The 15,321-nt window shown below is 41.3% G+C and overlaps 1 protein-coding gene across 3 annotated transcripts in view; it reads left to right on the top strand.

Moving 5' to 3' along the window:
* LOC112257022 (1-acyl-sn-glycerol-3-phosphate acyltransferase epsilon) overlaps nt 1-15,321 on the top strand; it is a 53,276-nt gene that overhangs the window by 17,346 nt on the left and 20,609 nt on the right. For all 3 annotated transcript variants that reach the window (XM_024430615.2, XM_024430608.2, XM_024430622.1), the window contains 5 exons: nt 5,215-5,284; nt 5,417-5,532; nt 5,657-5,746; nt 7,794-7,884; nt 15,061-15,222. In XM_024430615.2, the coding sequence (XP_024286383.1) occupies nt 5,215-5,284; nt 5,417-5,532; nt 5,657-5,746; nt 7,794-7,884; nt 15,061-15,222 (529 nt within the window). The remainder of the gene's footprint in view (nt 1-5,214; nt 5,285-5,416; nt 5,533-5,656; nt 5,747-7,793; nt 7,885-15,060; nt 15,223-15,321) is intronic.

Genomic DNA, 15,321 nt, shown 5'->3' with positions numbered 1-15,321 from the left:
GTAATCGCTGCCAAAGTTAATTCAACAAAATCCTGAGTTAAGGGTCTTGTAAATTAAAAATGTCTTACATTTTTTTTATAAATTTGCTTTGTCATTATGGGGTATTGTGTGTAGATCGATGAGGAAAAACAATTGAATCAATTTTAGAATTAAGTTGTAATATAACAAAGTGTGGAAAAAGTTGAGGGTTCTGAATCATTTCCGAATGCACTATAGGTCTGCTGATTTAGTCAGTGACAATGAAGTAATCAATTGCTGCTTTCTGTGTAGCAAAGCCATCTTGAACAGATGCTTCATTCTTCAGTCATTCCTGTTTTTCATAGAAATGGACTCTTAATGAAAACATGCAACAATAGCAAGCCTATCTTAGTCAAAATGCTATAGCCTATTATTGAACATGCTACTCCTGTATAATGAAGCAGCTAATAAATAGCCATTTTCAAACATTTGCCAAAATGCAATTTGCGGGAAACCACCGTTCTAATCAGTTCACCGAATGTGAGTAGTTCCATATGTGACAGACATGAAAATTTCAGTTAAGAGAGGGAATCTAATAGTAACAACTAGGATTGGTTGATAATGACTAGGATTATGCCTTTGGCTTCTGGGCAATGAAAGAAAGTTATGAAAACTAATAGGAAGTCTTTATAAAATAATTGCCCTCACCTTTCTGTGGTTGGATTTTGGCTAGGCTACTTTAAAGCAAGGTAAGATGTTAAAACGAACAATATTTCAGTATATTACTTAAAGTAATGCTTACAAATTATGGTTAAGCAGTAATGGGCAGTCACTACCATTATGGGGATCTTGTCAAAGGGTATGAAGCATGAGTTCTTACTCACCAAAGTAACAACAATGTGGTCAGAGTTAGTAACGTGACTACAACTAAGATCTGGCACCTATAACTACAAACTTATGTTTTTGGGTTATTACAAATGTATCTTCTAAACTACCCACTGCAGTATTTATCAACGTCAAATGGAGGATCTACTCTGCTACCAAGTTCGTATGCTAGCTCTGTAGCTGGCGAAGGTTAGAATCCTCATACTCTTCAGATTTTATGACTGTTATCTAGTGGGAACCCGTTAGCATGGCAGGCTCTGGTGCCTTCTAGCCGTGGGCTCCCACCAATTGCTCTAATTGTGTAGCACCTTGTCTGTTCTATTTCTTTTGGTCACCTTTTCACCATATTCTCTGTCGAGTTGGCTATGGGAGTTTTGTAACTTTTCCCTCCTTGGCTTAGTGCTAGCACACTAGCTGACTGACATCTGGAATCTATCTAATTTAGATTTTCTTGCTATTAGATTTCCCTCAGCATGGTGAAGTCCCCCCCCTTGCATTTGTAGCTAACTCAACCTGCACTCTCTGAAAGGTTTTATCGTCGGCTGAGCCCCAGCCAACAATCTAAGTCTCTGCTCTCTTTGCTTTTGATCTGTGGTTATGTTTTAGTTGTGGTGGTCTAGCTGGTCCCCAGTTGTTGGGCTCTGGCTTGCTGACCATAACTGTGGTGATTGGCGAGGCTAATAGCTATTTGGTGAAATGGCTAACATTTGCAGGCTGGCTAGGATTACTGCATATAGCTAACATTCTTTGATAACTGGTTAGATAGTGTTATGTATTTCCCAAACTTTGGTTTATTTTATTGTAGCTGTAAGCCAGGTGTTGATTGCACTGCACAAGTCAGGCAATTGCTAACGTAAAGTTGATTTGTAACAATAAATTTGCTTGTTGGCTGAAAATACATTTGTTGGCTGAAGTTATACATTTGATGTTATTTCAGTTGGAGTTTACATTACAGGAAATATTATATCACCTCAAACAATTCCCAACGTGGTTTCGGGAAATCTGATTGGTTTAAGTAATAACTTGAAAAATAGAGAAGTGAGGTGTGACTTTGCATTGGGACTTTTGATGTGTGCAAATCCATATGTTACATTTATGTTAACTACCCTATAATTGTTTTATTCTGTGTTAAAGGTCATTCCAAAAATTGATCAATTTGAAGACCCCTTGAAGTATAAAATATATACACGTTTTTGTTTAAACATTTTATTTGGCCTTATTGCTATTAGCCCATACAAACTCATTGAATAATATATTCACTACATGGAACAACAGATAGTCCCCCCTCAAAATTTAGTCAGTTTGTTCTGAGTGTCTGACATATCTGAGAGATAAGCTCAGGATATATTTTTGGAACTAAACAGTCTCATATATATATATATATATACTTCAATTAAATTGTTCTACTGTTACTGGGTGTCCTTCAGACTAGTCTTGTGAGGCCTGTAGGCGTCCTAGAGCAAAACAACAGTGTTCGTGAGAGTCTCACCTTTGCACAGAGGGGTCATATTAGTGTGTAGCCCAGACGGGTTGGACACTTTTTTTTTCTTCACAAACTGATTTATTTTAAGAAGCTAACTGAAACCGAACCAGTTGTCATTAGTGTTGGGCTACTTCACCAGTCCTCTAGGGAGCAAAATGGCTTGTTAAAAACGTGTGAATGTGATCTGTATACCTTTAGTGCTTTATGAGTCTGGGATATTGCATTTGGCATCCAGTTTTACCTGTGGTATGCTGTTTTATTTATTTGTTTATTTTGTGGCACCACGCCTCTTAAATGTAAAGTCCCCATGTTAGATTTGTTTTTATTCAATTCCGCATGGTATGAGAACGAGAGGTCGACCGATAATGATTTTAACACCGATACCGAACAGGCAGTTAACCCACCGCAGTTATCCCCAGCAGTTAACCCACTGTTCCTAGGCAGTCATTGAAAATAAGAATTTGTTCTAGTTAAATAAAGGTAAAATAAAAAAAATCCAGCCAGAGAAATATCTGCCTTTTTTGGAGTCAACAGAAGTTAGAAATAACACAATATTCACTTACCTTTGATCTTCATCAGAAGGCACTCCCAGGAATCCAAGTTCGACAATAAATGACTGATTTGTTCCATAAAGTCCATCATTTATGTCCAAATAGCCACTTGTTAGTGTGTTCAGCCCAGTAATCCATCTTCATGAGGTGCGAGCACTTTGTCCAGACAAAAACTCAAAGTTCTGTTACAGGTCGTAGAAACAAGTCAAACGATGTATTGAATCAATCTTTAGGATGTTTTTAACATAAAACATCAATAATGTTCCAACTGTAGAATTCCTATGTCTGAAGAAAAGCACTGGAACGAGAGGTAACTCTGTCGGGAGCGCGCGTCACGAGCCTGAGACACTCTGCCAGTCCACTGACTCAAACAGGTCTCGTGAGCCCCTCCTTTATAGTATAATCCTCTTAAGTTTCTAAATACGGTTGACATCTAGTGGAAGCCGTAGGAAGTGCAACTTTATCATATCCCACTGTGTATTCGGTAGGCCAAGCTTTGAAAAACTACAAACCTCAGATTTCCCGTTTCCTGGTTGGATTTTTCTCAGGTTTTCGCCCACCATATGTGTTCTGTTATACTCAGACATCATTCAAACAGTTTTAGAAACTTCAGAGTGGTTTCTATCCAATACTAATAATAATTATATTAGCATCTGGGACAGAGTAGGAGGCAGTTCACTCTGGGCACGATATTCATCCCAAAGTGAAAATGCTGCCCCCTATCCCAAAAGAGTTAACCCACTGTTCCTAGCCAGTCAATGAAAATAAGAATGTGATAACTGACTTGCCTAGTCAAAGGTGTGGGTAAAAAAATACATCTTGAAATCGGCCCTAATTAATCGTCCATTCCAATTAATCGGTCGACCTCTACTCTTCTCAATCTGCAAAAGCAGGGTGTCTGCGGAAAGCCGAGTATCTTGGCTATTGATCTGTGCCTTAAAATCGTTGGTGTGACTTACCATTCATATGGTAGTTAAGAGCAGGCCGAGCCGGTGACCTCATTTCAAGATTGCTGCTACCTACTTTCCGGTTAGGGTTGCGAAGCATAAACAAAATTAACATGGAATACGTTGATTCACACCGAAATCTGGGACTCCACAGATCATGAGGATGTCTTATTTGTCCGTCAGTGACCTACCGCTTTTGACCACCAGCCCTGAGTCCAAATGTTTATTTTACACTAGGGCTGGGCGATATGGCCAGAATATTATGGTATTTTTTTTTCAAATTGAACAGTATTTTATGTTTTTGATTAATAAAAGTTATACATTTGCTTTGAGAAATGCGTGACCCTAGGCAACACACATATTCTAAATTATTTCAATGGCTTTCTCATTCTGATTGTTTTATACTGTTCAATTCAACTTCAACCTAAAATAATTTCCTGCATTTCCATAAATTTCTGCATTTCTTGCACTCACTGCCATGATATGGGCAAAAAAACGAGGCCTTATTTTTAACCAAATGTTGCGATTTAGATCATAACAGTTGGGTGAACTGTTGGAATCATGGAAATAGACGGTTTATTCTAATTCTACAGTTAGAATACTAATAATAGTGGGCACTTTGAATACAGTGTTTGACATGACAATGAATAAAAATGGATGGGTGAGTTATTGTGACAGGGTAGGAACCAAAGTGATGTTCAGTGTTTCCTAGGGGACCCTATAATCTTTGGCTACATGAAATCTTTATTCATGTAGCCAACATGGTCACGCTTTGCCTATTTCTCTTTGATTTAGAAGATACTGTTGCACAAACATGCTGATTTAGGCCTCCACCAGCACTGGTATCAGGCTGTATTAGCTAGCTACATTTGCTCTGACTTTTAGCCAGCTGACTAGCGATTAGCATTAGTGGCTAACACGATTTAGCTTAACTTGCTAAGACAGTACAAACTAGCTATTTGCTGATGTAAGAAACACAACCTAATATTGTAATTATAGAACGCTTGTGGATTTATATTAAGGTTAAAGTGGAAACAACTTTGTTGCATGTGCTACATTGACCATTACACATTTAACAAACATTCAAGTACTGTTATAGAAGATAAAGTAAAAACCCAAACCAGTCCGTGCATCAATACCGGTATAGTAAAATACGGTATACCGCCCAGGCCTATTTTACACAACGTTTTCACCAAACAACTAACAAAGTAAGCTTCGATTTGGTCTGTGTTTGAGCTATTGTTACATGGGCGTTATGAAATGAATCCTTAGGTTGGTAGGAACAAATCTAGCCTATTGCCAATGTTATCTGATTTATGTATGACTTTCTGTTTGTCATTATGCCCTTATGTCTTTTAGGCCTAGTAAAACGGTGTTCATTCTTCTTTAGATTGTTATTTATGGAGATGTGCCAAAGAAAAAAGAGAATGTTGTCTACCTTTCCAACCATCAATGCACAGGTGAGCTGTTCCTTTTCAACAAAATGCTTAACTAATTCATTTCTGTTCATTCTGAGTGAGAATAATTTGTTCAAGTTTGGCACATGATGCAGTTGGACTAAAACGCTTGCTTTCTCTTGTCTTGTCATACAGCGGACTGGATCATTGCTGACATGTTAGCCATTAGGCAGAAAGCACTTGGCCATGTGAGATACGTCCTAAAAGATGGGCTGAAATGGCTCCCATTATACGGATGGTATTTCTCTCAGGTAATATATTTATCTAAAAGTTTTGTACTGTTAGATGCTATAATATATATTGTGCTTATTGGTAAGAGTGATTTAAGCCTATTTGGTATCATTTTTTAAATCATTTTTTAATGTTCATTTTTAGCATGGCGGTGTCTACGTGAAGCGAAGCGCAAAGTTTGACGAGAAGGCAATGATAAAGAAGCTCTCGTCACAAACAGTGTTGGGAACACCAGTAAGTATTTAAGGAGCACACTGGCACAAACTGTCTTATTTGGGAATGTTATTTACTCCCGAAAGTATTTTTGGTGATAAGCATGTTATTTCTTGCATCGCAGCCAATAACTTTTTACATGGCTGCCAACAAAACTAATGTTTAATGCTGTCACTTCATTCAATGGATTCTGTTGATGGGCTGTGAGGGTGTCTGTGAAATACCATAAAAGTGCTCTTACTTTATCCCAATTTGTCATTCTTTGAAGAGCGTTGCTAGTCTAAAATATACATGAAACCAACTGGAATAAATATTTATAAAGGCCGTTTTGGTCACTGGCATGTCCGTTCTAAATGTTTCCCTGTGCCTAGTCTATATCAGGAAGGACAGCTGTTGCCAAATAACTTCTTCCCAGGACACTAAGATCCACAGCTTGTTGTTTGAGCTTCTGGGCTACCCTTTGTCCCTGGGCTTCTGTGCTAGCATTTTGTCATGATTTTCTGACTAGTCTTGTCTTCATGACACCCAGGTTTTCATATGTGCATGGGTACAGTTTATTCGGAAAGTATTAAGACCTTTTTCCACATTTAGGTATGTTACTGCCTTTTCCTCATCAAGCTACACACAATACTCCATAATGGCAAAGCGAAAACAGGTTTTTAGAAATTTTAGCAAATTTCTAGCAAAAAATGAAAACAGCTTATTTACATAAGTATTCTGATCCTTTGAATTGGGACTCAAAATGGATCTCAGGTGCATCCTGTTTTCGTTGATTATCATTGAGATGTTTCAAGAACTTGACTGGAGTCCACCTTTGGTAAATTAAATTGATTGGACATGATTTGGAAATACACACATATGTCTACATAAGGTCCCACAGTTGACCGTGCATGTCTGAGCAAAAACCAAGCCATGAGGTTGAAGGAATAGTCTGTACAGCTCCGACAGGATTGTATCGAGGCACATATCTGGGGAAGCGTAGCAAAACATTTCTGCAGCATTGAAGGTCCCCAAGAACACTGGCCTGCATCATTCTTAAATTGAAGAAGTTATGAACCGTCAAGACTCTTCCTAGGGCTGGCCACCTGCCCAAACTGAGCAATCTGGGGAGAAGGGCCTTGGTCAGGGAGGTGACCAAGAACCCGATGGCTACTCTGAAAGGGCTCTAGATTGACAACCATCTCCACAGAGGCATTCTGGAAGGTTATCCCATCTCTGCAGCACTCACCCAATCAGGCCTTTTATGGTAGTGGCCAGACGGAAGCCACTCAGTAAAAGGCACATGACAGCCCGTTTGGCGTTTGCTAAAAGGCACCTAAATGTCTCTGACCATAAGAAACAAAATTCTCTTGTCTGATACAATCAAGATTTAACTTGGCCTGAATGCCTGTCACCATCCCTATGGTGTGGCAGCATCATGCTGTGGGGATGTTTTTCAGTGGCAGGGACTGGGAGACTAGTCTGGATTGAGGGAAAGATGAACAGCGCAAAATACAGAGATCCTTAATGAAAGTCTGCGCCAGAGTGCTCAGGACCTCAGACTGGGGCCAAGGTTAACCTTCTAACAGGACAACGACCTTAAGTACACGGTCAAGACAACGCAGGAGTGGCTTCGGCACAAGTTTCTGAATGTGTTTGAGTGGCCAGAGCCCGGACTTGAAACCGATCGAACATCTTTGGAGAGACCTGAAAATAGCTGTTCAGCGACGCTCCCCATCCAACCTGACAGAGGATCTGCAGGTGTGCCAAGCTAGTAGCGTGATACCCAAGAAGACTCGAGGCTGTAATCCCTGCCTAAGGTCCTTCAACAAAGTACTGAGTAAAGGGTCTCAACACTTGTGATATTTTGCTTTGTCATTATGGGGTATTGTGTGTAGATTAATACATTTTAGATTAAGGCTGTAAGGTAACAACGTGGAAAAAGTAAAGTGCTCTGAATACTTTCCGAATGCGCTCTATGTAGAAACAGTCTTAGACTACTAACCTTGCGAGTAATGATGTGCTGATCTCCCCTGCAAGACTTCACTTACTGTAACTTAAACCCCCGTTTGTTTTGATTTCGGTGTAGATGTATCTTGTCATCTTCCCAGAAGGAACCCGATACAACCCTGAACTCAAGAAGATGATCAGCGACAGTCAGGCTTTTGCCACTAAAGAAGGTGCTCTTTCATACTTTCACATTGATTTATAAATTCCGAGCTAGTGTATTCTTTCATGACTAATCGCAAAGCTTTGGGGAGGATTAACGAATGGGGGTCATGTAGGGGTAATGCATTGGAATGGGTACTTCCCCTCCCATGCTTAATGGATTCCTTATCCCACATTGAAAGTGATTGTTGTAGCACTGCTTTCTTTTTCAACCTCTGAAACTCAGCAACTTCCCATTGGCCATGTTCAGTGGCAGAATACAGAGGGGGACTCAATCCCCAAAAAATGTTAAACTGTATAATGGTTTTTGGGTAAGAAGGTATTTGGTAACAAGGGTTTTAACAAATACAACTTGCAACTTAAAAGCAAGATACATTTGCCGTGACAGCGGATACAATCTACCCTCCCAACTAATTTTTTGCAATCTTGTCAAAATCTCACAACCCAAATGTCTGTTGACCGCATTAGTGGAACCTTAGACAAAATGAGAAGTCGCCTGGCTGTTCTATTTAAAAAAAAATCCACGTCAGTGGATTGCTGGTTCAGTGCTAAGAGCTTGGCAGCTTGGACCAGTGAGCTCCTTTTAATAAAACAAAAATGTAATTCCAGAGGCTGTAGCTTATAAATTGGGCTAAAGGTTAATTTGTGATTACAAAAGTATGTTACTGCTGATTTATAAGTGATTTATGTTGCTAGACCTAATTAGCAAGAGCAAGTTGAAAGGTTTGAAATGGATTCTTGTTTATGACCTTTTCTTTCATAAAGTAGCTGACTACCACACTACATGGCCAAATGTATGTGGACACCTGCTTGTCGAACATCTCATTCCAAAATCATGGGCATTAATATGGAGTTGGTCCCCCTTTAACTGATATAAAAGCATCCCCACTTCTGGAATGGCTTTCCAGTAGATGTTGGAACATTGGACCTTGCTTCCATTCAGCCACAAGCATTAGTGAGGTTGTCTACTGATGTTGGGCGACTACGTCTGGCTCGCAGTCGGCGTTCGAATTTATTCCAAAAATGTTCGATGGGTTTGAGGTCAGGGCTCTGTGCAGGCCAGTCAAGTTCTTCCACACCGATCTCGACAAGCCATTTCTGTATGGACCTCACTTGGTGTACGGGGGCATTGTCATGCTGAAACAGGAAAGGGCCTTCCTCAAACTGTTGCCACAAAAATGGAAGCACAGAATCGTCTATAATGTTATTGTATGCTGTAGCTATAAGATTTTCCTTCACTGGATCTAAGGGGCCTAGCCCGAACCATGAAAAACAGCCCCCAGACCATTATTCCTCCACCAAACTTTACAGATGGCGCTATGCATTGGGGCAGGTAGTGTTCTCCTGGCATCTGGCAAACCCAGATTTGTCAGTTGGACTGCCAAATGGTGAAGCGTGATTCATAACTCCAGAGAACGCGTTTCCACTGCTCCAGCCGACGCTTGGCATTGCGCATGCTAATCTGAGCCTTGTGTGCGGCTGCTCGGCCATGGAAACCCATTTCATGAAGCTCACGATGAACAGTTATTGTGCTGATGTTGCTTCCAGGGGCAGTTTAGAACTCTGAGTGAGTGTTGCAACTGAGGACAGACAATTATTATGAGCTGAAGCACTCTGTGGTCCCATTATGTGAGCATTTGTGGCCTACCACTTCTCGGTTGAAACATTGCTCCTAGATGTTTCCACATCACAATAACAGCAGGGAACAATAAAAGGCCACTCTAAAATCTGCAGTTTTGTCACACAACACAATGTCTCAAGTTGAGGGAGCATGCAATTGGCATGCTGACTGCAGCAATATCCGCGGGTGGACGACAATGCAAATAGTCTTTGTAGCAATTTGAAAAGATGTTCAGTAGTCTTATGGATTGGGGGTAGAAGCTGTTTAGAAGCCTCTTGGACCTAGACTTGGTGCTCCGGTACCGCTTTCCGTGCGGTAGCAGAGAGAACAGTCTATGACTAGCGTGGCTGCAGTCTTGGACAATTCTTTTGGGGGCCTTCCTCTGACACTGCCTGGTATAGAGGTCCTGAATGGCAGGAAGCTTAGCCCCAGTGATGTACTGAGCCATACGCACTACCCTCTGTAGTGCCTTGCGGTCGGAGGCAGAGCAGTTGACATACCAGGGCAGGAGTACAGGAGGGGACTGAGCACACGACCCCCGTGTTGAGGATCAGCGTGGGGGATGTGGTGTTCCCTACCCTTACCGCCTGGGTTGCGTCCCGTCAGGAAGTCCAGGATCCAGTTGCAGAGCGAGGTGTTTAATCCCAAGGTCCTTAGCTTAGTGATGAGCTTTCAGGACCCTATGGTGTTGAATGCTGAGCTACTGTCAATGAACAGCATTCTCACACAAGTATTCCTTTTGTCCAGGTGTGACAGGGCAGTGTGGAGTGGATCTGATGGTGTGGTATGCAAATTGGAGTGGGTCTATGGTTTCTGGGATAATGATGTTGTGAGCCATGACCAGCCTTTCAAAGCACTTCATGGCTACATACGTGAGTGCTACGGGTCGGTAGTCATTTAGGCAGGTTACCTTAGTGTTCTTGGACACAGGGACTATGGTGGTCTGCTTAAAACATGTTGGTATTAAAGACTCGGACGGGGAGAGGTTAAAAATGTCAATGAAGCCACTTGCCAGTTGGTCAGCGCATGCTCAGAGTATACGTCCTGGTAATCCGTCTGGCCCTGCGTCCTTGTGAATGTTGACCTGTTTAAAGGTCTTACTCACATCGACTGTGGAGAGCGTGATTACATAGTCATCTGGAACAGCTGGTGCGCTCATGCATGTTTCAGTGTTACTTGCCTCGAAGTGAGCATAGAAATAATTTAGCTCGTGTCAATGGGTAGCTCTCGGCTGTGCTTCCCTTTGTAGTCTGTAATAGTTTGCAACCCCTGCCTCATCCGACGAGCATCAGAGCCAGTGTAGTATGATTTGATCTTAGTCCTGTATTGAAGCTTTGCCTGTTTGATGGTTCGTCGGAGGGCATAGCGGAATTTCTTATAAGCTTCCGGGTTAGAGTCCCGCTCCTTGAAAGCTGCAGCTCTACCCTTCAGCTCAGTGCGGATGTTGCCTGTAATCCATGGCTTCTCGTTGGGGTATGTACGTACAGTCACTGTGGGGGACAACGTCATCAATGCACTTATTGATGAAGCCGATGACTGATATGATATACTCCTCAATGCCATTGGAGGAATCGCGGAACATATTCCAGTCTGTGCTAGCAAAACAGTCCTGTAGCTTAGCATCTGCTTCATCTGACCACTTTTTTCCATTGATCTAGTCACTGTTGCTTCCTGCTTTAGTTTTTGCTTGTAAGCAGGAATCGGGAGGATAGAATTATGGTCAAATTTGCCAAATGGAGGGCGAGGGAGAGCTTGGTAAGCGTCTGTGTGTGGAGTAAAGGGGATTGCTGTTTTTTTAAATTAATTAATTAATTTCTCTCTCTCCTCTGGTTGCACATTTAACATGCTGATGGAAATTGGGTATAACCGATTTGTTTCCCTGCATTAAAGTCCCCGGCCACTAGCAGTGCTGCCTCTGAGCTCTTTCCGGTTTGCTTATGGTGGTATACAGCTCATTCAGTGCGGTCTTAGTGCCAGCATCAGTCTGTGGTGGTATGTAGACATCTACAAAAAATAGATAACTCTCTAGGTAGAGTGGTCTACAGCTTATCATGTGATACTCTACCTCAGGTGAACAAAACCTTGACTTCTTTAGATATCGTTATTTTCCAGCGATTGTGCATTGGCCAGTAGTACGGATGGCAAGGGAAGATTAGCCACTCGTCGGCAGATCCTCACAAGGCACCCTGATCTCTTTCCGCGATGTCTCTTTCTCCTGCGAATGACAGAGATGAGGGTCTGTTCGGGTGTCTGGAGTAAATCCCTCTCGTCCTTTTCGTTAAAGAGATTCTTCGTCCAGTTCAAGGTGAGGAATCACTGTTCTGATTTCCAGAAGCTCTTTTCGGTCATAAGAGACGGTTGCAGCAACATTATGTACAAAATAAGTTACAAAAATGCAAAAAAACAAACAAAATCGCGCGGTTGGTTAAGAGCCCACGAAACGGCAGCCATCCTCCGGCGCCAATTCATATATGGTTTTAGATAATTGTTGGACTCAAGTGCAGCTGACATTCATTCTGATTTTAGTGATTACAAAGACTACATTCGTCACCTCTCAATTAAGTATGGGCTCGTTTGTCCATTGATCCTGCAATTTGTCCACTGTCTACCATTCAGATATATGACCTGATTATTTAAATGGAGTGCTGTATTGCTGTTAGCATTTATTGACAGAACAGTTTGGAGATAATGGTACAATTATTACAGTTAGTGGTAAATTATTATATTTACTGTACATTTTCGTTAGCAAAATCTGAAAATACTCTGGATACATGAGAGGAATTTTCCTGGAAAATGTGGGGTAGGTGCAACATCCCTGGGTCGCTCCTCTTTTCAGTTCTCTGCAGCTAGCAACTGGAACGAGCTGCAACATACTCAAACTGGACACTTTTATCTAACAAAGACTCAATAATGGACACTTTGTGACAGTTGTGGCTGCTTTGTGTGTTGTATTGTCTCATACCTTATTGATCGTTGTGCTGTTGACTGTGCCCAATAATGTTTGTACCATGTTTTGTGTTACCATGCTATGTTGTCATATGTTGCTGCCTTGCTATGTTGTCTTAATTTTCCCTTTGTTGTGTTCTCTCTTGTTGTGATGTGTTTGGTCCTATATTTATATTGTATTTTTTTTTATCCGAAGCCCTCGTCCCTGCAGGAGGCCTTTTGGTAGGCCGACATTGTAAATAAGAATTTGTTCTTAACTGACTTGCCTAGTTAAATAAAATAAACATAAACAAACTAGGGTTTGAGTGAGAGGAATGGTGTCTACAAGTGGCCATGCACCTCTCCAAAGACACAATCCAAAAACGTCCATTATAAAACCACAATCTGGGTCACTTGGGCATGATTCTAAAGCTAAGTTATGAAATACGATCTTAGGCAATTCAGAGAGAAACCGATTCTGTAATTTTTGTGTGCGTAGAAAGGAGTCCAGTGCATGCAAATGTTCTTCACACTGAACAGGCTAATTATGTTCAGAACAACCCAGGCTATGACATGATATCTTGTAACTGAATGTTGACACTATATACAGTTTAAGTCAGAAGTTTACATACACTTAGGTTGAAGTCATTAACTTGTTTTTCAACCACTCTGTAATTTTCTTGTTAACAAACTATAGTTTTGGCAAGTCGTTTTGGACATGACTTTTTGCATGACACAAGTAATATTTCACATATAATTCACTGTCTCACAATTCCAGTGGGTCAGAGGTTTACATACACGAAGTTGACTGTGCCTTTTTAAACAGCTTGGAAAATACCAGAAAATGTTATGGCTTTAGAAGCTTCTGATGGGCTAATTAACATCATTTGAGTCAATTGGAGGTGTATCTGTGGATGTATATCAAGGCCTAGCTTCAAATTCAGTGCCTCTTTACTTGACATCATGGGAAAATCAAAAATCAGCCAAGACCTCAGAAAGAAAAAAAATTGTAGACCTCCACAAGTCTGGTTCATCCTTGGGAGCAATTTCCAAATGCCTGAATGTACCAGGTTCATATGTACAAACAATAGCACGCAAGTTTAAACACCATGCAGCCGTCATACCGCTCAGGAAGGAGACGTGTTCTGTCTCCTAGAGATGAACGTACTTTGGTGCGAAAAGTGCAAATCAATCCCAGAACAGCAAAAGGACCTTGTGAAGATGCTAGAGGAAACGGGTACAAAAGTATCTATATCCACAGTAAAACGAGTCTTATATCGACATAACCTGAAAGGCCGCTCAGCAAGGAAGAGGCCACTGCTCCAAAACTGCCATTAAAAAAGGCAGACTACGGTTTGCAACTGCACATGGGGACAAAGATCGTACTTTTTGGAGAAATGTCCTCTGGTCTGATGAAAAAAAAATAGAGCTGTTTGGCCCCATAATGACCATGGTTATGTTTGGAGGGAAAAGGGGGAGGCTTGCAAGCCGATGAACACCATCCCAACCATGAAGCACGGGGGTGGCAGCATCATGATGTGGGGGTTCTATGCTGCAGGAGGCACTGGTGCACTTCAAAATGGATGGCACCATGAGGTAGGAAAATTATGTGGATATATTGAAGCAACATCTCAAGACATCAGTCATGAAGTTAAAGCTCGGTCGCAAATGGGTCTTTCAAATGGACCATGACCCCAAGCATACTTCCAAAGTTGTGGCAAAATGGCATAAGGACAACAAAGTCGAGGTATTGGAGTAGCCATGACCTCAATCCTATAGAACATTTGTGGGCAGAACTGAAAAAGCATGTGCGAGCAAGGAGGCCTACAATCCTGACTCAGTTACACCAACTCTGTCAGGATGAATGAGCCCAAATTCAACCAATTTATTGTTGGAAACTTGTTGAAGGCTACCTGAAACGTTTGACCCAAGTTAAACAATTTTAAAGGTAATGCTACTAAATACTAATTGAGTGTATATGAACTTCTGACCCACTGGGCATGTAATGACAGAAATAAAAGCTGAAATAAATCATTCTCTCTACTATTATTCTGACATTTCACATTCTTAAAATAGTGTTGATCCTAACTGACCTAAGACAATTTTTACTAGGATTAAATGTCAGGAATTGTGAAACTGAGTTTGAATGTAGTTGGCTAAGGTGTACGTGAACTTCTGACTTCAGCTGTATGGCATGAGTTTAATGATTTGGAAATGTACAGTGCACATTTGGACTCACGGGTGTTTGGCTTGTATGACATCAAAGCAGTATTTATTATAATCATCAATGTCTCATCTTTCAAAATACTTTGTCCTCTTAATTTACAGCATTTCCCTCACTCAGACAAAACATTTGCAAAAGTTGCCCAATTACTGGGAGGGAGGAGGGGGACGACTACTTGTCACGCTCAAGTTCAGAACAGCCATCAATCAAAAACCATACAGCAATGTGAAGCACAGAGCCCGAACTCTGACGTCATGTATAGCATTTTACTGTACAGCAACCATGTTCCATTTGAGACACATTAGTGCCCAAATCTGCCATTTTCAACATGTATACAGGTACGAGTGTAAAGGGCTACCACTGCATGTTGCCTGGCACATCAGAGTTAACCAATGCTCTCCTGTTTATTTCCCTCAGGGCTGGCTGCCTTAGACCATGTTCTGACCCCAAGAATGAAAGCCTCTCACGTTGCCATAGAGACCATGAGGGATCACCTGGATGCTGTTTATGATATCACCGTTGTGTATGAAGCTACACTGGGCAAAAGCAGTGATAGACAACCTGCCCCAACCATGCCAGGTATGAAGTTGTTCGAGACAATTCTGTTTTTTCAGGTATTAAAGGGGAACACTTTAGGAAGTAAAACTAAGCAAAGCGATGTTTTCAACCCACTAATAC

This window comes from Oncorhynchus tshawytscha, linkage group LG01 (genome assembly GCF_018296145.1).
Source record: "Oncorhynchus tshawytscha isolate Ot180627B linkage group LG01, Otsh_v2.0, whole genome shotgun sequence".
Classification (NCBI taxonomy): domain Eukaryota; kingdom Metazoa; phylum Chordata; class Actinopteri; order Salmoniformes; family Salmonidae; genus Oncorhynchus; species Oncorhynchus tshawytscha.
The sequence above is the reverse complement of the archived record's forward strand: the minus strand, read 5'-3'. Positions and strand labels throughout refer to the sequence as shown.